An 18,936-nucleotide genomic window follows, 5' to 3' on the forward strand; every position below is an offset into this window, starting at 1 on the left:
AGACCTCCATAGACCGTTCAGCTCCGCTGGGGTCAGTGATCTGGAGCAGAGCTGCAGTGTAAAGCATGGGGCAAGGCGGAGCAGCCCCGGGAATGTCCTTGGTGACAGGCGGTGGTCTTCAGACCTCCATAGACCGTTCAGCTCCGCTGGGGTCAGTGATCTGGAGCACAGCTGCAGTGTAAAGCATGGGGCAAGGCGGAGCAGCCCCGGGAATGTCCTTGGTGACAGGCGGTGGTCTTCAGACCTCCATAGAGCGTTCAGCTCCGCTGGGGTCAGTGATCTGGAGCAGAGCTGCAGTGTAAAGCATGGGGCAAGGCTGAGCAGCCCCGGGAATGTCCTTGGTGACAGGCGGTGGTCTTCAGACCTCCATAGAGCGTTCAGCTCCGCTGGGGTCAGTGATCTGGCGCAGAGCTGCAGTGTAAAGCATGGGGCAAGGCAGAGCCGCCGCGGGAATGTCCTTGGTGACAGGCGGTGGTCTTCAGACCTCCATAGAGCGTTCAGCTCCGCTGGGGTCAGTGATCTGGAGCAGAGCTGCAGTGTAAAGCATGGGGCAAGGCGGAGCAGCCCCGGGAATGACCTTGGTGACAGGCGGTGGTCTTCAGACCTCCATAGAGCGTTCAGCTCCGCTGGGGTCAGTGATCTGGAGCAGAGCTGCAGTGTAAAGCATGGGGCAAGGCAGAGCAGCCCGGGAATGTCCTTGGTGACAGGCGGTGGTCTTCAGACCTCCATAGAGCGTTCAGCTCCGCTGGGGTCAGTGATCTGGAGCAGAGCTGCAGTGTAAAGCATGGGGCAAGGCGCAACAGCCCCGGGAATGTCCTTGGTGACAGGCGGTGGTCTTCAGACCTCCATAGAGCGTTCAGCTCCGCTGGGGTCAGTGATCTGGAGCAGAGCTGCAGTGTAAAGCATGGGGCAAGGCGGAGCAGCCCCGGGAATGACCTTGGTGACAGGCGGTGGTCTTCAGACCTCCATAGAGCGTTCAGCTCCGCTGGGGTCAGTGATCTGGAGCAGAGCTGCAGTGTAAAGCATGGGGCAAGGCAGAGCAGCCCGGGAATGTCCTTGGTGACAGGCGGTGGTCTTCAGACCTCCATAGAGCGTTCAGCTCCGCTGGGGTCAGTGATCTGGAGCAGAGCTGCAGTGTAAAGCATGGGGCAAGGCGGAGCAGCCCGGGAATGTCCTTGGTGGCAGGCGGTGGTCTTCAGACCTCCATAGACTGTTCAGCTCCGCTGGGGTCAGTGATCTGGAGCAGAGCTGCAGTGTAAAGCATGGGGCAAGGCTGAGCAGCCCCGGGAATGTCCTTGGTGACAGGCGGTGGTCTTCAGACCTCCATAGAGCGTTCAGCTCCGCTGGGGTCAGTGATCTGGAGCAGAGCTGCAGTGTAAAGCATGGGGCAAGGCGGAGCAGCCCCGGGAATGTCCTTGGTGACAGGCGGTGGTCTTCAGACCTCCATAGACTATTCAGCTCCGCTGGGGTCAGTGATCTGGAGCAGAGCTGCAGTGTAAAGCATGGGGCAAGGCGGAGCAGCCCGGGAATGTCCTTGGTGACAGGCGGTGGTCTTCAGACCTCCATAGACCGTTCAGCTCCGCTGGGGTCAGTGATCTGGAGCAGAGCTGCAGTGTAAAGCATGGGGCAAGGCAGAGCAGCCGCGGGAATGTCCTTGGTGACAGGCGGTGGTCTTCAGACCTCCATAGACCGTTCAGCTCCGCTGGGGTCAGTGATCTGGAGCAGAGCTGCAGTGTAAAGCATGGGGTAAGGCGGAGCAGCCCCGGGAATGTCCTTGGTGACAGGCGGTGGTCTTCAGACCTCCATAGACCGTTCAGCTCCGCTGGGGTCAGTGATCTGGAGCAGAGCTGCAGTGTAAAGCATGGGGCAAGGCAGAGCAGCCGCGGGAATGTCCTTGGTGACAGGCGGTGGTCTTCAGACCTCCATAGACCGTTCAGCTCCGCTGGGGTCAGTGATCTGGAGCAGAGCTGCAGTGTAAAGCATGGGGCAAGGCGGAGCAGCCCCGGGAATGTCCTTGGTGACAGGCGGTGGTCTTCAGACCTCCATAGAGCGTTCAGCTCCGCTGGGGTCAGTGATCTGGAGCAGAGCTGCAGTGTAAAGCATGGGGCAAGGCTGAGCAGCCCCGGGAATGTCCTTGGTGACAGGCGGTGGTCTTCAGACCTCCATAGAGCGTTCAGCTCCGCTGGGGTCAGTGATCTGGCGCAGAGCTGCAGTGTAAAGCATGGGGCAAGGCAGAGCCGCCGCGGGAATGTCCTTGGTGACAGGCGGTGGTCTTCAGACCTCCATAGAGCGTTCAGCTCCGCTGGGGTCAGTGATCTGGAGCAGAGCTGCAGTGTAAAGCATGGGGCAAGGCGGAGCAGCCCCGGGAATGACCTTGGTGACAGGCGGTGGTCTTCAGACCTCCATAGAGCGTTCAGCTCCGCTGGGGTCAGTGATCTGGAGCAGAGCTGCAGTGTAAAGCATGGGGCAAGGCAGAGCAGCCCGGGAATGTCCTTGGTGACAGGCGGTGGTCTTCAGACCTCCATAGAGCGTTCAGCTCCGCTGGGGTCAGTGATCTGGAGCAGAGCTGCAGTGTAAAGCATGGGGCAAGGCGCAACAGCCCCGGGAATGTCCTTGGTGACAGGCGGTGGTCTTCAGACCTCCATAGAGCGTTCAGCTCCGCTGGGGTCAGTGATCTGGAGCAGAGCTGCAGTGTAAAGCATGGGGCAAGGCGGAGCAGCCCCGGGAATGACCTTGGTGACAGGCGGTGGTCTTCAGACCTCCATAGAGCGTTCAGCTCCGCTGGGGTCAGTGATCTGGAGCAGAGCTGCAGTGTAAAGCATGGGGCAAGGCAGAGCAGCCCGGGAATGTCCTTGGTGACAGGCGGTGGTCTTCAGACCTCCATAGAGCGTTCAGCTCCGCTGGGGTCAGTGATCTGGAGCAGAGCTGCAGTGTAAAGCATGGGGCAAGGCAGAGCCGCCCGGGAATGTCCTTGGTGACAGGCGGTGGTCTTCAGACCTCCATAGAGCGTTCAGCTCCGCTGGGGTCAGTGATCTGGAGCAGAGCTGCAGTGTAAAGCATGGGGCAAGGCGGAGCAGCCCCGGGAATGACCTTGGTGACAGGCGGTGGTCTTCAGACCTCCATAGAGCGTTCAGCTCCGCTGGGGTCAGTGATCTGGAGCAGAGCTGCAGTGTAAAGCATGGGGCAAGGCGCAACAGCCCCGGGAATGTCCTTGGTGACAGGCGGTGGTCTTCAGACCTCCATAGAGCGTTCAGCTCCGCTGGGGTCAGTGATCTGGAGCAGAGCTGCAGTGTAAAGCATGGGGCAAGGCAGAGCCGCCCGGGAATGTCCTTGGTGACAGGCGGTGGTCTTCAGACCTCCATAGACCGTTCAGCTCCGCTGGGGTCAGTGATCTGGCGCAGAGCTGCAGTGTAAAGCATGGGGCAAGGCAGAGCCGCCCGGGAATGTCCTTGGTGACAGGCGGTGGTCTTCAGACCTCCATAGAGCGTTCAGCTCCGCTGGGGTCAGTGATCTGGAGCAGAGCTGCAGTGTAAAGCATGGGGCAAGGCAGAGCCGCCCGGGAATGTCCTTGGTGACAGGCGGTGGTCTTCAGACCTCCATAGAGCGTTCAGCTCCGCTGGGGTCAGTGATCTGGAGCAGAGCTGCAGTGTAAAGCATGGGGCAAGGCAGAGCAGCCCCGGGAATGTCCTTGGTGACAGGCGGTGGTCTTCAGACCTCCATAGAGCGTTCAGCTCCGCTGGGGTCAGTGATCTGGAGCCGAGCTGCAGTGTAAAGCATGGGGCAAGGCAGAGCCGCCCGGGAATGTCCTTGGTAACAGGCGGTGGTCTTCAGACCTCCATAGAGCGTTCAGCTCCGCTGGGGTCAGTGATCTGGAGCAGAGCTGCAGTGTAAAGCATGGGGCAAGAGCCGCCCCAGGAATGTCCTTGGTGACAGGCGGTGGTCTTCAGACCTCCATAGACCGTTCAGCTCGGCTGGGGTCAGTGATCTGGAGCAGAGCTGCAGTGTAAAGCATGGGGCAAGAGCCGCCCCAGGAATGTCCTTGGTGACAGGCGGTGGTCTTCAGACCTCCATAGACTGTTCAGCTCCGCTGGGGTCAGTGATCTGGAGCAGAGCTGCAGTGTAAAGCATGGGGCAAGGCGGAGCAGCCCGGGAATGTCCTTGGTGACAGGCGGTGGTCTTCAGACCTCCATAGACAGTTTAGCTCCGCTGGGGTCAGTGATCTGGAGCAGAGCTGCAGTGTAAAGCATGCGGCAAGGCAGAGCAGCCCCGGGAATGTCCTTGGTGACAGGCGGTGGTCTTCAGACCTCCATAGACTGTTCAGCTCGGCTGGGGTCAGTGATCTGGAGCAGAGCTGCAGTGTAAAGCATGGGGTAAGGCAGAGCCGCCGCGGGAATGTCCTTGGTGACAGGCGGTGGTCTTCAGACCTCCATAGAGCGTTCAGCTCCGCTGGGGTCAGTGATCTGGAGCAGAGCTGCAGTGTAAAGCATGGGGCAAGGCGGAGCAGCCCTGGGAATGTCCTTGGTGACAGGCGGTGGTCTTCAGACCTCCATAGAGCGTTCAGCTCCACTGGGGTCAGTGATCTGGAGCAGAGCTGCAGTGTAAAGCATGGGGCAAGGCAGAGCCGCCGCGGGAATGTCCTTGGTGACAGGCGGTGGTCTTCAGACCTCCATAGAGCGTTCAGCTCCGCTGGGGTCAGTGATCTGGAGCAGAGCTGCAGTGTAAAGCATGGGGCAAGGCAGAGCCGCCCGGGAATGTCCTTGGTGACAGGCGGTGGTCTTCAGACCTCCATAGAGCGTTCAGCTCCGCTGGGGTCAGTGATCTGGAGCAGAGCTGCAGTGTAAAGGATGGGGTAAGGCTGAGCAGCCGCGGGAATGTCCTTGGTGACAGGCGGTGGTCTTCAGACCTCCATAGAGCGTTCAGCTCCACTGGGGTCAGTGATCTGGAGCAGAGCTGCAGTGTAAAGCATGGGGCAAGGCAGAGCCGCCGCGGGAATGTCCTTGGTGACAGGCGGTGGTCTTCAGACCTCCATAGAGCGTTCAGCTCCGCTGGGGTCAGTGATCTGGAGCAGAGCTGCAGTGTAAAGCATGGGGCAAGGCAGAGCCGCCCGGGAATGTCCTTGGTGACAGGCGGTGGTCTTCAGACCTCCATAGAGCGTTCAGCTCGGCTGGGGTCAGTGATCTGGAGCAGAGCTGCAGTGTAAAGCATGGGGCGAGGCAGAGCCGCCCGGGAATGTCCTTGGTGACAGGCGGTGGTCTTCAGACCTCCATAGACTGTTCAGCTCGGCTGGGGTCAGTGATCTGGAGCAGAGCTGCAGTGTAAAGCATGGGGCAAGAGCCGCCCCAGGAATGTCCTTGGTGGCAGGCGGTGGTCTTCAGACCTCCATAGAGCGTTCAGCTCCGCTGGGGTCAGTGATCTGGAGCAGAGCTGCAGTGTAAAGCATGGGGCAAGGCGGAGCAGCCCCGGGAATGTCCTTGGTGACAGGCGGTGGTCTTCAGACCTCCATAGACTGTTCAGCTCCGCTGGGGTCAGTGATCTGGAGCAGAGCTGCAGTGTAAAGCATGGGGCAAGGCAGAGCCGCCCGGGAATGTCCTTGGTGACAGGCGGTGGTCTTCAGACCTCCATAGAGCGTTCAGCTCCGCTGGGGTCAGTGATCTGGAGCAGAGCTGCAGTGTAAAGCATGGGGCAAGGCAGAGCAGCCCCGGGAATGTCCTTGGTGACAGGCGGTGGTCTTCAGACCTCCATAGACCGTTCAGCTCCGCTGGGGTCAGTGATCTGGAGCAGAGCTGCAGTGTAAAGCATGGGGCAAGGCGGAGCAGCCGCGGGAATGTCCTTGGTGACAGGCGGTGGTCTTCAGACCTCCATAGACTGTTCAGCTCCGCTGGGGTCAGTGATCTGGAGTAGAGCTGCAGTGTAAAGCATGGGGCAAGGCAGAGCAGCCCGGGAATGTCCTTGGTGACAGGCGGTGGTCTTCAGACCTCCATAGAGCGTTCAGCTCCACTGGGGTCAGTGATCTGGAGCAGAGCTGCAGTGTTAAGCATGGGGCAAGGCTGAGCAGCCGCGGGAATGTCCTTGGTGACAGGCGGTGGTCTTCAGACCTCCATAGACTGTTCAGCTCCGCTGGGGTCAGTGATCTGGAGCAGAGCTGCAGTGTAAAGCATGGGGCAAGGCGGAGCAGCCCCGGGAATGTCCTTGGTGACAGGCGGTGGTCTTCAGACCTCCATAGACCGTTCAGCTCCGCTGGGGTCAGTGATCTGGAGCAGAGCTGCAGTGTAAAGCATGGGGCAAGGCAGAGCCGCCGCGGGAATGTCCTTGGTGACAGGCGGTGGTCTTCAGACCTCCATAGACCGTTCAGCTCCGCTGGGGTCAGTGATCTGGAGCAGAGCTGCAGTGTAAAGCATGGGGCAAGGCGGAGCAGCCCCGGGAATATCCTTGGTGACAGGCGGTGGTCTTCAGACCTCCATAGAGCGTTCAGCTCCGCTGGGGTCAGTGATCTGGAGCAGAGCTGCAGTGTAAAGCATGGGGCAAGGCGGAGCAGCCCGGGAATGTCCTTGGTGACAGGCGGTGGTCTTCAGACCTCTATAGAGCGTTCAGCTCCGCTGGCGTCAGTGATCTGGAGCAGAGCTGCAGTGTAAAGCATGGGGCAAGGCAGAGCAGCCCCGGGAATGTCCTTGGTGACAGGCAGTGGTCTTCAGACCTCCATAGAGCGTTCAGCTCCGCTGGGGTCAGTGATCTGGCGCAGAGCTGCAGTGTAAAGCATGGGGCAAGGCAGAGCCGCCGCGGGAATGTCCTTGGTGACAGGCGGTGGTCTTCAGACCTCCATAGAGCGTTCAGCTCCGCTGGGGTCAGTGATCTGGAGCAGAGCTGCAGTGTAAAGCATGGGGCAAGGCAGAGCAGCCCCGGGAATGTCCTTGGTGACAGGCGGTGGTCTTCAGACCTCCATAGACCGTTCAGCTCCGCTGGGGTCAGTGATCTGGAGCAGAGCTGCAGTGTAAAGCATGGGGTAAGGCAGAGCAGCCCGGGAATGTCCTTGGTGACAGGCGGTGGTCTTCAGACCTCCATAGATTGTTCAGCTCCGCTGGGGTCAGTGATCTGGAGCAGAGCTGCAGTGTAAAGCATGGGGCAAGGCAGAGCAGCCCGGGAATGTCCTTGGTGACAGGCGGTGGTCTTCAGACCTCCATAGAGCGTTCAGCTCCGCTGGGGTCAGTGATCTGGAGCAGAGCTGCAGTGTTAAGCATGGGGCAAGGCTGAGCAGCCGCGGGAATGTCCTTGGTGACAGGCGGTGGTCTTCAGACCTCCATAGACCGTTCAGCTCCGCTGGGGTCAGTGATCTGGAGCAGAGCTGCAGTGTAAAGCATGGGGCAAGGCGGAGCAGCCCGGGAATGTCCTTGGTGACAGGCGGTGGTCTTCAGACCTCCATAGAGCGTTCAGCTCCACTGGGGTTAGTGATCTGGAGCAGAGCTGCAGTGTAAAGCATGGGGCAAGGCTGAGCAGCCGCGGGAATGTCCTTGGTGACAGGCGGTGGTCTTCAGACCTCCATAGACCGTTCAGCTCCGCTGGGGTCAGTGATCTGGAGCAGAGCTGCAGTGTAAAGCATGGGGCAAGGCGGAGCAGCCCCGGGAATGTCCTTGGTGACAGGCGGTGGTCTTCAGACCTCCATAGACCGTTCAGCTCCGCTGGGGTCAGTGATCTGGAGCAGAGCTGCAGTGTAAAGCATGGGGCAAGGCAGAGCCGCCGCGGGAATGTCCTTGGTGACAGGCGGTGGTCTTCAGACCTCCATAGACCGTTCAGCTCCGCTGGGGTCAGTGATCTGGAGCAGAGCTGCAGTGTAAAGCATGGGGCAAGGCGGAGCAGCCCGGGAATGTCCTTGGTGACAGGCGGTGGTCTTCAGACCTCCATAGAGCGTTCAGCTCCGCTGGGGTCAGTGATCTGGCGCAGAGCTGCAGTGTAAAGCATGGGGCAAGGCAGAGCCGCCGCGGGAATGTCCTTGGTGACAGGCGGTGGTCTTCAGACCTCCATAGAGCGTTCAGTTCCGCTGGGGTCAGTGATCTGGCGCAGAGCTGCAGTGTAAAGCATGGGGTAAGGCAGAGCCGCCGCGGGAATGTCCTTGGTGACAGGCGGTGGTCTTCAGACCTCCATAGACAGTTTAGCTCCGCTGGGGTCAGTGATCTGGCGCAGAGCTGCAGTGTAAAGCATGGGGCAAGGCAGAGCAGCCCGGGAATGTCCTTGGTGACAGGCGGTGGTCTTCAGACCTCCATAGAGCGTTCAGCTCCGCTGGGGTCAGTGATCTGGAGCAGAGCTGCAGTGTAAAGCATGGGGTAAGGCAGAGCAGCCCGGGAATGTCCTTGGTGACAGGCGGTGGTCTTCAGACCTCCATAGAGCGTTCAGCTCCGCTGGGGTCAGTGATCTGGAGCAGAGCTGCAGTGTAAAGCATGGGGTAAGGCAGAGCAGCCGCGGGAATGTCCTTGGTGACAGGCGGTGGTCTTCAGACCTCCATAGACCGTTCAGCTCCGCTGGGGTCAGTGATCTGGAGCAGAGCTGCAGTGTAAAGCATGGGGCAAGGCGGAGCAGCCCGGGAATGTCCTTGGTGACAGGCGGTGGTCTTCAGACCTCCATAGAGCGTTCAGCTCCACTGGGGTCAGTGATCTGGAGCAGAGCTGCAGTGTAAAGCATGGGGCAAGGCTGAGCAGCCGCGGGAATGTCCTTGGTGACAGGCGGTGGTCTTCAGACCTCCATAGAGCGTTCAGCTCCGCTGGGGTCAGTGATCTGGAGCAGAGCTGCAGTGTAAAGCATGGGGCAAGGCGGAGCAGCCCCGGGAATGTCCTTGGTGACAGGCGGTGGTCTTCAGACCTCCATAGACTGTTCAGCTCCGCTGGGGTCAGTGATCTGGAGCAGAGCTGCAGTGTAAAGCATGGGGCAAGGCAGAGCCGCCCGGGAATGTCCTTGGTGACAGGCGGTGGTCTTCAGACCTCCATAGAGCGTTCAGCTCCGCTGGGGTCAGTGATCTGGAGCAGAGCTGCAGTGTAAAGCATGGGGCAAGGCAGAGCCGCCCGGGAATGTCCTTGGTGACAGGCGGTGGTCTTCAGACCTCCATAGAGCGTTCAGCTCCGCTGGGGTCAGTGATCTGGAGCAGAGCTGCAGTGTAAAGCATGGGGCAAGGCGGAGCAGCCCGGGAATGTCCTTGGTGACAGGCGGTGGTCTTCAGACCTCCATAGACCGTTCAGCTCCGCTGGGGTCAGTGATCTGGAGCAGAGCTGCAGTGTAAAGCATGGGGCAAGGCGGAGCAGCCGCGGGAATGTCCTTGGTGACAGGCGGTGGTCTTCAGACCTCCATAGACTGTTCAGCTCCGCTGGGGTCAGTGATCTGGAGTAGAGCTGCAGTGTAAAGCATGGGGCAAGGCAGAGCAGCCCGGGAATGTCCTTGGTGACAGGCGGTGGTCTTCAGACCTCCATAGAGCGTTCAGCTCCACTGGGGTCAGTGATCTGGAGCAGAGCTGCAGTGTAAAGCATGGGGCAAGGCAGAGCAGCCCCGGGAATGTCCTTGGTGACAGGCGGTGGTCTTCAGACCTCCATAGACCGTTCAGCTCGGCTGGGGTCAGTGATCTGGAGCAGAGCTGCAGTGTAAAGCATGGGGCAAGGCTGAGCAGCCGCGGGAATGTCCTTGGTGACAGGCGGTGGTCTTCAGACCTCCATAGACCGTTCAGCTCCGCTGGGGTCAGTGATCTGGAGCAGAGCTGCAGTGTAAAGCATGGGGCAAGGCAGAGCCGCCGCGGGAATGTCCTTGGTGACAGGCGGTGGTCTTCAGACCTCCATAGAGCGTTCAGCTCCGCTGGGGTCAGTGATCTGGAGCAGAGCTGCAGTGTAAAGCATGGGGCAAGGCGGAGCAGCCCGGGAATGTCCTTGGTGACAGGCGGTGGTCTTCAGACCTCTATAGAGCGTTCAGCTCCGCTGGCGTCAGTGATCTGGAGCAGAGCTGCAGTGTTAAGCATGGGGCAAGGCTGAGCAGCCGCGGGAATGTCCTTGGTGACAGGCGGTGGTCTTCAGACCTCCATAGAGCGTTCAGCTCCGCTGGCGTCAGTGATCTGGAGCAGAGCTGCAGTGTTAAGCATGGGGCAAGGCTGAGCAGCCGCGGGAATGTCCTTGGTGACAGGCGGTGGTCTTCAGACCTCCATAGACCGTTCAGCTCCGCTGGGGTCAGTGATCTGGAGCAGAGCTGCAGTGTAAAGCATGGGGCAAGGCGGAGCAGCCCCGGGAATATCCTTGGTGACAGGCGGTGGTCTTCAGACCTCCATAGAGCGTTCAGCTCCGCTGGGGTCAGTGATCTGGAGCAGAGCTGCAGTGTAAAGCATGGGGCAAGGCAGAGCAGCCCCGGGAATGTCCTTGGTGACAGGCGGTGGTCTTCAGACCTCCATAGAGCGTTCAGCTCCGCTGGGGTCAGTGATCTGGCGCAGAGCTGCAGTGTAAAGCATGGGGCAAGGCAGAGCCGCCGCGGGAATGTCCTTGGTGACAGGCGGTGGTCTTCAGACCTCCATAGAGCGTTCAGCTCCGCTGGGGTCAGTGATCTGGAGCAGAGCTGCAGTGTAAAGCATGGGGCAAGGCAGAGCAGCCCCGGGAATGTCCTTGGTGACAGGCGGTGGTCTTCAGACCTCCATAGAGCGTTCAGCTCCGCTGGGGTCAGTGATCTGGAGCAGAGCTGCAGTGTAAAGCATGGGGTAAGGCAGAGCAGCCCGGGAATGTCCTTGGTGACAGGCGGTGGTCTTCAGACCTCCATAGATTGTTCAGCTCCGCTGGGGTCAGTGATCTGGAGCAGAGCTGCAGTGTAAAGCATGGGGCAAGGCAGAGCAGCCCGGGAATGTCCTTGGTGACAGGCGGTGGTCTTCAGACCTCCATAGAGCGTTCAGCTCCGCTGGGGTCAGTGATCTGGAGCAGAGCTGCAGTGTTAAGCATGGGGCAAGGCTGAGCAGCCGCGGGAATGTCCTTGGTGACAGGCGGTGGTCTTCAGACCTCCATAGACCGTTCAGCTCCGCTGGGGTCAGTGATCTGGAGCAGAGCTGCAGTGTAAAGCATGGGGCAAGGCGGAGCAGCCCGGGAATGTCCTTGGTGACAGGCGGTGGTCTTCAGACCTCCATAGAGCGTTCAGCTCCACTGGGGTCAGTGATCTGGAGCAGAGCTGCAGTGTAAAGCATGGGGCAAGGCTGAGCAGCCGCGGGAATGTCCTTGGTGACAGGCGGTGGTCTTCAGACCTCCATAGACCGTTCAGCTCCGCTGGGGTCAGTGATCTGGAGCAGAGCTGCAGTGTAAAGCATGGGGCAAGGCGGAGCAGCCCCGGGAATGTCCTTGGTGACAGGCGGTGGTCTTCAGACCTCCATAGACCGTTCAGCTCCGCTGGGGTCAGTGATCTGGAGCAGAGCTGCAGTGTAAAGCATGGGGCAAGGCAGAGCCGCCGCGGGAATGTCCTTGGTGACAGGCGGTGGTCTTCAGACCTCCATAGACCGTTCAGCTCCGCTGGGGTCAGTGATCTGGAGCAGAGCTGCAGTGTAAAGCATGGGGCAAGGCGGAGCAGCCCGGGAATGTCCTTGGTGACAGGCGGTGGTCTTCAGACCTCCATAGACCGTTCAGCTCCGCTGGCGTCAGTGATCTGGAGCAGAGCTGCAGTGTAAAGCATGGGGCAAGGCAGAGCAGCCCCGGGAATGTCCTTGGTGACAGGCGGTGGTCTTCAGACCTCCATAGAGCGTTCAGCTCCGCTGGGGTCAGTGATCTGGCGCAGAGCTGCAGTGTAAAGCATGGGGCAAGGCAGAGCCGCCGCGGGAATGTCCTTGGTGACAGGCGGTGGTCTTCAGACCTCCATAGAGCGTTCAGCTCCGCTGGGGTCAGTGATCTGGAGCAGAGCTGCAGTGTAAAGCATGGGGCAAGGCAGAGCCGCCGCGGGAATGTCCTTGGTGACAGGCGGTGGTCTTCAGACCTCCATAGAGCGTTCAGCTCCGCTGGGGTCAGTGATCTGGCGCAGAGCTGCAGTGTAAAGCATGGGGTAAGGCAGAGCAGCCCGGGAATGTCCTTGGTGACAGGCGGTGGTCTTCAGACCTCCATAGACAGTTTAGCTCCGCTGGGGTCAGTGATCTGGCGCAGAGCTGCAGTGTAAAGCATGGGGCAAGGCAGAGCAGCCCGGGAATGTCCTTGGTGACAGGCGGTGGTCTTCAGACCTCCATAGAGCGTTCAGCTCCGCTGGGGTCAGTGATCTGGAGCAGAGCTGCAGTGTAAAGCATGGGGTAAGGCAGAGCAGCCCGGGAATGTCCTTGGTGACAGGCGGTGGTCTTCAGACCTCCATAGAGCGTTCAGCTCGGGTGGGGTCAGTGATCTGGAGCAGAGCTGCAGTGTAAAGCATGGGGTAAGGCAGAGTAGCCCGGGAATGTCCTTGGTGACAGGCGGTGGTCTTCAGACCTCCATAGAGCGTTCAGCTCCGCTGGGGTCAGTGATCTGGAGCAGAGCTGCAGTGTAAAGCATGGGGTAAGGCAGAGCAGCCCGGGAATGTCCTTGGTGACAGGCGGTGGTCTTCAGACCTCTATAGAGCGTTCAGCTCCGCTGGGGTCAGTGATCTGGAGCAGAGCTGCAGTGTAAAGCATGGGGCAAGGCAGAGCAGCCCGGGAATGTCCTTGGTGACAGGCGGTGGTCTTCAGACCTCCATAGAGCGTTAAGCTCCGCTGGGGTCAGTGATCTGGAGCAGAGCTGCAGTGTAAAGCATGGGGCAAGGCAGAGCAGCCCGGGAATGTCCTTGGTGACAGGCGGTGGTCTTCAGACCTCCATAGACTGTTCAGCTCCGCTGGGGTCAGTGATCTGGAGCAGAGCTGCAGTGTAAAGCATGGGGCAAGGCGGAGCAGCCCGGGAATGTCCTTGGTGACAGGCGGTGGTCTTCAGACCTCCATAGAGCGTTCAGCTCCGCTGGGGTCAGTGATCTGGAGCAGAGCTGCAGTGTAAAGCATGGGGCAAGGCAGAGCAGCCCCGGGAATGTCCTTGGTGACAGGCGGTGGTCTTCAGACCTCCATAGACCGTTCAGCTCCGCTGGGGTCAGTGATCTGGAGCAGAGCTGCAGTGTAAAGCATGGGGTAAGGCAGAGCCGCCGCGGGAATGTCCTTGGTGACAGGCGGTGGTCTTCAGACCTCCATAGAGCGTTCAGCTCCGCTGGGGTCAGTGATCTGGAGCAGAGCTGCAGTGTTAAGCATGGGGCAAGGCTGAGCAGCCGCGGGAATGTCCTTGGTGACAGGCGGTGGTCTTCAGACCTCCATAGACCGTTCAGCTCCGCTGGGGTCAGTGATCTGGAGCAGAGCTGCAGTGTAAAGCATGGGGCAAGGCGGAGCAGCCCGGGAATGTCCTTGGTGACAGGCGGTGGTCTTCAGACCTCCATAGAGCGTTCAGCTCCACTGGGGTCAGTGATCTGGAGCAGAGCTGCAGTGTAAAGCATGGGGCAAGGCTGAGCAGCCGCGGGAATGTCCTTGGTGACAGGCGGTGGTCTTCAGACCTCCATAGACTGTTCAGCTCCGCTGGGGTCAGTGATCTGGAGCAGAGCTGCAGTGTAAAGCATGGGGCAAGGCGGAGCAGCCCCGGGAATGTCCTTGGTGACAGGCGGTGGTCTTCAGACCTCCATAGACCGTTCAGCTCCGCTGGGGTCAGTGATCTGGAGCAGAGCTGCAGTGTAAAGCATGGGGCAAGGCGGAGCAGCCCGGGAATGTCCTTGGTGACAGGCGGTGGTCTTCAGACCTCCATACAGCGTTCAGCTCCGCTGGCGTCAGTGATCTGGAGCAGAGCTGCAGTGTAAAGCATGGGGCAAGGCAGAGCAGCCGCGGGAATGTCCTTGGTGACAGGCGGTGGTCTTCAGACCTCCATAGACAGTTTAGCTCCGCTGGGGTCAGTGATCTGGAGCAGAGCTGCAGTGTAAAGCATGGGGCAAGGCAGAGCAGCCCCGGGAATGTCCTTGGTGACAGGCGGTGGTCTTCAGACCTCCATAGACTGTTTAGCTCTGCTGGGGTCAGTGATCTGGAGCAGAGCTGCAGTGTAAAGCATGGGGCAAGGCAGAGCAGCCCGGGAATGTCCTTGGTGACAGGCGGTGGTCTTCAGACCTCCATAGACCGTTCAGCTCCGCTGGGGTCAGTGATCTGGAGCAGAGCTGCAGTGTAAAGCATGGGGCAAGGCAGAGCCGCCCGGGAATGTCCTTGGTGACAGGCGGTGGTCTTCAGACCTCCATAGAGCGTTCAGCTCCGCTGGGGTCAGTGATCTGGCGCAGAGCTGCAGTGTAAAGCATGGGGCAAGGCAGAGCCGCCGCGGGAATGTCCTTGGTGACAGGCGGTGGTCTTCAGACCTCCATAGACCGTTCAGCTCCGCTGGGGTCAGTGATCTGGAGCAGAGCTGCAGTGTAAAGCATGGGGCAAGGCAGAGCCGCCCGGGAATGTCCTTGGTGACAGGCGGTGGTCTTCAGACCTCCATAGAGCGTTCAGCTCCGCTGGGGTCAGTGATCTGGAGCAGAGCTGCAGTGTAAAGCATGGGGCAAGGCTGAGCAGCCGCGGGAATGTCCTTGGTGACAGGCGGTGGTCTTCAGACCTCCATAGAGCGTTCAGCTCCGCTGGGGTCAGTGATCTGGAGCAGAGCTGCAGTGTAAAGCATGGGGTATGGCAGAGCCGCCGCGGGAATGACCTTGGTGACAGGCGGTGGTCTTCAGACCTCCATAGATTGTTCAGCTCCGCTGAGGTCAGTGATCTGGAGCAGAGCTGCAGTGTAAAGCATGGGGCAAGGCTGAGCAGCCCCGGGAATGTCCTTGGTGACAGGCGGTGGTCTTCAGACCTCCATAGAGCGTTCAGCTCCGCTGGGGTCAGTGATCTGGAGCAGAGCTGCAGTGTAAAGCATGGGGTAAGGCAGAGCCGCCGCGGGAATGTCCTTGGTGACAGGCGATGGTCTTCAGACCTCCATAGACCGTTCAGCTCCGCTGGGGTCAGTGATCTGGAGCAGAGCTGCAGTGTAAAGCATGGGGCAAGGCGGAGCAGCCCCGGGAATGTCCTTGGTGACAGGCGGTGGTCTTCAGACCTCCATAGAGCGTTCAGCTCCGCTGGGGTCAGTGATCTGGAGCAGAGCTGCAGTGTAAAGCATGGGGCAAGGCAGAGCCACCCCGGGAATGTCCTTGGTGACAGGCGGTGGTCTTCAGACCTCCATAGAGCGTTCAGCTCGGGTGGGGTCAGTGATCTGGAGCAGAGCTGCAGTGTAAAGCATGGGGTAAGGCAGAGCAGCCCGGGAATGTCCTTGGTGACAGGCGGTGGTCTTCAGACCTCCATAGACCGTTCAGCTCCGCTGGGGTCAGTGATCTGGAGCAGAGCTGCAGTGTAAAGCATGGGGTAAGGCAGAGCAGCCCCGGGAATGTCCTTGGTGACAGGCGGTGGTCTTCAGACCTCCATAGACCGTTCAGCTCCGCTGGGGTCAGTGATCTGGAGCAGAGCTGCAGTGTAAAGCATGGGGCAAGGCGGAGCAGCCCCGGGAATGTCCTTGGTGACAGGCGGTGGTCTTCAGACCTCCATAGAGCGTTCAGCTCCGCTGGGGTCAGTGATCTGGAGCAGAGCTGCAGTGTAAAGCATGGGGCAAGGCAGAGCCGCCCGGGAATGTCCTTGGTGACAGGCGGTGGTCTTCAGACCTCCATAGACCGTTCAGCTCCGCTGGGGTCAGTGATCTGGAGCAGAGCTGCAGTGTAAAGCATGGGGTAAGGCAGAGCCGCCGCGGGAATGTCCTTGGTGACAGGCGGTGGTCTTCAGACCTCTATAGAGCGTTCAGCTCCGCTGGGGTCAGTGATCTGGAGCAGAGCTGCAGTGTAAAGCATGGGGCAAGGCAGAGCAGCCGCGGGAATGTCCTTGGTGACAGGCGGTGGTCTTCAGACCTCCATAGAGCGTTCAGCTCCGCTGGGGTCAGTGATCTGGAGCAGAGCTGCAGTGTAAAGCATTGGGCAAGGCGGAGCAGCCCCGGGAATGTCCTTGGTGACAGGCGGTGGTCTTCAGACCTCTATAGAGCGTTCAGCTCCGCTGGGGTCAGTGATCTGGAGCAGAGCTGCAGTGTAAAGCATGGGGCAAGGCAGAGCAGCCGCGGGAATGTCCTTGGTGACAGGCGGTGGTCTTCAGACCTCCATAGAGCGTTCAGCTCCGCTGGGGTCAGTGATCTGGAGCAGAGCTGCAGTGTAAAGCATTGGGCAAGGCGGAGCAGCCCCGGGAATGTCCTTGGTGACAGGCGGTGGTCTTCAGACCTCTATAGAGCGTTCAGCTCCGCTGGGGTCAGTGATCTGGAGCAGAGCTGCAGTGTAAAGCATGGGGCAAGGCAGAGCAGCCCCGGGAATGTCCTTGGTGACAGGCGGTGGTCTTCAGACCTCCATAGACCGTTCAGCTCCGCTGGGGTCAGTGATCTGGAGCAGAGCTGCAGTGTAAAGCATGGGGCAAGGCGGAGCAGCCGCGGGAATGTCCTTGGTGACAGGCGGTGGTCTTCAGACCTCCATAGACCGTTCAGCTCCGCTGGGGTCAGTGATCTGGAGCAGAGCTGCAGTGTAAAGCATGGGGCAAGGCGGAGCAGCCCTGGGAATATCCTTGGTGACAGGCGGTGGTCTTCAGACCTCCATAGAGCGTTCAGCTCCGCTGGGGTCAGTGATCGGGAGCAGAGCTGCAGTGTAAAGCATGGGGCAAGGCAGAGCCGCCGCGGGAATGTCCTTGGTGACAGGCGGTGGTCTTCAGACCTCCATAGACCGTTCAGCTCCGCTGGGGTCAGTGATCTGGAGCAGAGCTGCAGTGTAAAGCATGGGGCAAGGCAGAGCAGCCCCGGGAATGTCCTTGGTGACAGGCGGTGGTCTTCAGACCTCTATAGAGCGTTCAGCTCCGCTGGGGTCAGTGATCTGGAGCAGAGCTGCAGTGTAAAGCATGGGGCAAGGCAGAGCCGCCCGGGAATGTCCTTGGTGACAGGCGGTGGTCTTCAGACCTCCATAGACCGTTCAGCTCCGCTGGGGTCAGTGATCTGGCGCAGAGCTGCAGTGTAAAGCATGGGGCAAGGCAGAGCCGCCCGGGAATGTCCTTGGTGACAGGCGGTGGTCTTCAGACCTCCATAGAGCGTTCAGCTCCGCTGGGGTCAGTGATCTGGAGCAGAGCTGCAGTGTAAAGCATGGGGCAAGGCAGAGCCGCCCGGGAATGTCCTTGGTGACAGGCGGTGGTCTTCAGACCTCCATAGAGCGTTCAGCTCCGCTGGGGTCAGTGATCTGGAGCAGAGCTGCAGTGTAAAGCATGGGGCAAGGCAGAGCAGCCCCGGGAATGTCCTTGGTGACAGGCGGTGGTCTTCAGACCTCCATAGAGCGTTCAGCTCCGCTGGGGTCAGTGATCTGGAGCCGAGCTGCAGTGTAAAGCATGGGGCAAGGCAGAGCCGCCCGGGAATGTCCTTGGTAACAGGCGGTGGTCTTCAGACCTCCATAGAGCGTTCAGCTCCGCTGGGGTCAGTGATCTGGAGCAGAGCTGCAGTGTAAAGCATGGGGCAAGAGCCGCCCCAGGAATGTCCTTGGTGACAGGCGGTGGTCTTCAGACCTCCATAGACCGTTCAGCTCCGCTGGGGTCAGTGATCTGGAGCAGAGCTGCAGTGTAAAGCATGGGGCAAGGCAGAGCAGCCCGGGAATGTCCTTGGTGACAGGCGGTGGTCTTCAGACCTCCATAGAGCGTTCAGCTCCGCTGGGGTCAGTGATCTGGAGCAGAGCTGCAGTGTAAAGCATGGGGAGCACTAGCAGTTGATTGCTCTCTAGCATCTGCGGATTCTCACAGATTATTTTCCTTCCGATATGGGGTTGGGACGTGGATTAACGCCATAGTGTGCACGTGCCATAGTGGAGCGTAGACTCGGAGGGTCGGGGATTGATCCGGTCACTGTGCTTCAGCCAACAGGAGCAGGCGGTGGAGTCGCGGCTGAGGGAGAAATACACCATGATTGATAAGAGCGACTACGCGGCCATCGCTGCCGCGCAGAAGGTGAGTGCCGGGGTCCGGCCGATCAGACTGGTAGCTGTGGATGCCCCCACTAATACTGGCCTGTGTGGAGAGTGCAGCTGCAGTGTAGAGCATCGCTTATACATAGCGGGAACTCACTTAACCCCTTGATGACGACATGTGCCTGACATAGCGATGAAGCCTGGTGTTAATCACCAGCACAGTGACGATGTGGGCCGACAGCGGACTGACAGCCGGCGCCCGCACAAATGCCCAGATCCGAGATTACTCCGATCTCATTGGTCAATCGTGATCAAATCATGGAGGAAGTCGCTGTCTTGTGCCATTGGCCGCGCGGGTGATGCAGATGCAGAGGGCAACGACTTAAAGGGGTTATCCACCACTTGGAGACCCCCCTCCTGTCCCAAGTAAAATAAGAAAACTTTATACTCCCCTCCCAAACCAGCAATGTCACCTTGTAGTGTCACGTGAGCGCTGCAGCCAATCACTAGAGGCTAATGGGCTGCAGCGCTCATATGTTCCACGGAAGCGCAAGTGACGCTGACCATTAGCAGCCGCTGACTGGCTGCAGCGCTTCTATGACATGTCAATGTCATGTGAGCACTGTTAGACCTAGTGCTGATGAGACTGGGGGAGTATAAGGGTGTAGTATTTAATAACGGGTTGGCCTGTTTAATAGCCAGAGCTGTACGAAAACCCATATGACCGCCATGTGTATCCTGCGGAGATGCCATAACCCTTAAAGGGGTTTGGGTTCACAGACTGAGGTTGCTGCTCCTCAGTGGGGGCTCAGAATCCCCCCAACCTCCATAACAGCAAAGCTGCACTGAACTGGAAGGCACAGGGTGCGATAGCGACCCGGAGACATCGGCCCCTGAGGTGTTCTCTTGGCGAAACCTTGGACTTATGTTGCCCTGGTCAGGAGGAGAAGTTGTCCGCCAGCTTCC

The 18,936-nt window shown here is 59.6% G+C and overlaps 1 protein-coding gene across 1 annotated transcript in view; it reads left to right on the plus strand.

The window, feature by feature from the left end:
• KIF9 (kinesin family member 9) overlaps positions 1 to 18,936 on the plus strand; it is a 61,101-nt gene that overhangs the window by 29,212 nt on the left and 12,953 nt on the right. The window contains exon 14 of the mRNA XM_069729142.1: positions 17,920 to 18,010. Coding sequence (XP_069585243.1) covers positions 17,920 to 18,010 — 91 coding nt within the window. The remainder of the gene's footprint in view (positions 1 to 17,919; positions 18,011 to 18,936) is intronic.

Source organism: Ranitomeya imitator, chromosome 6, assembly GCF_032444005.1.
Source record: "Ranitomeya imitator isolate aRanImi1 chromosome 6, aRanImi1.pri, whole genome shotgun sequence".
Classification (NCBI taxonomy): Eukaryota; Metazoa; Chordata; class Amphibia; order Anura; family Dendrobatidae; genus Ranitomeya; species Ranitomeya imitator.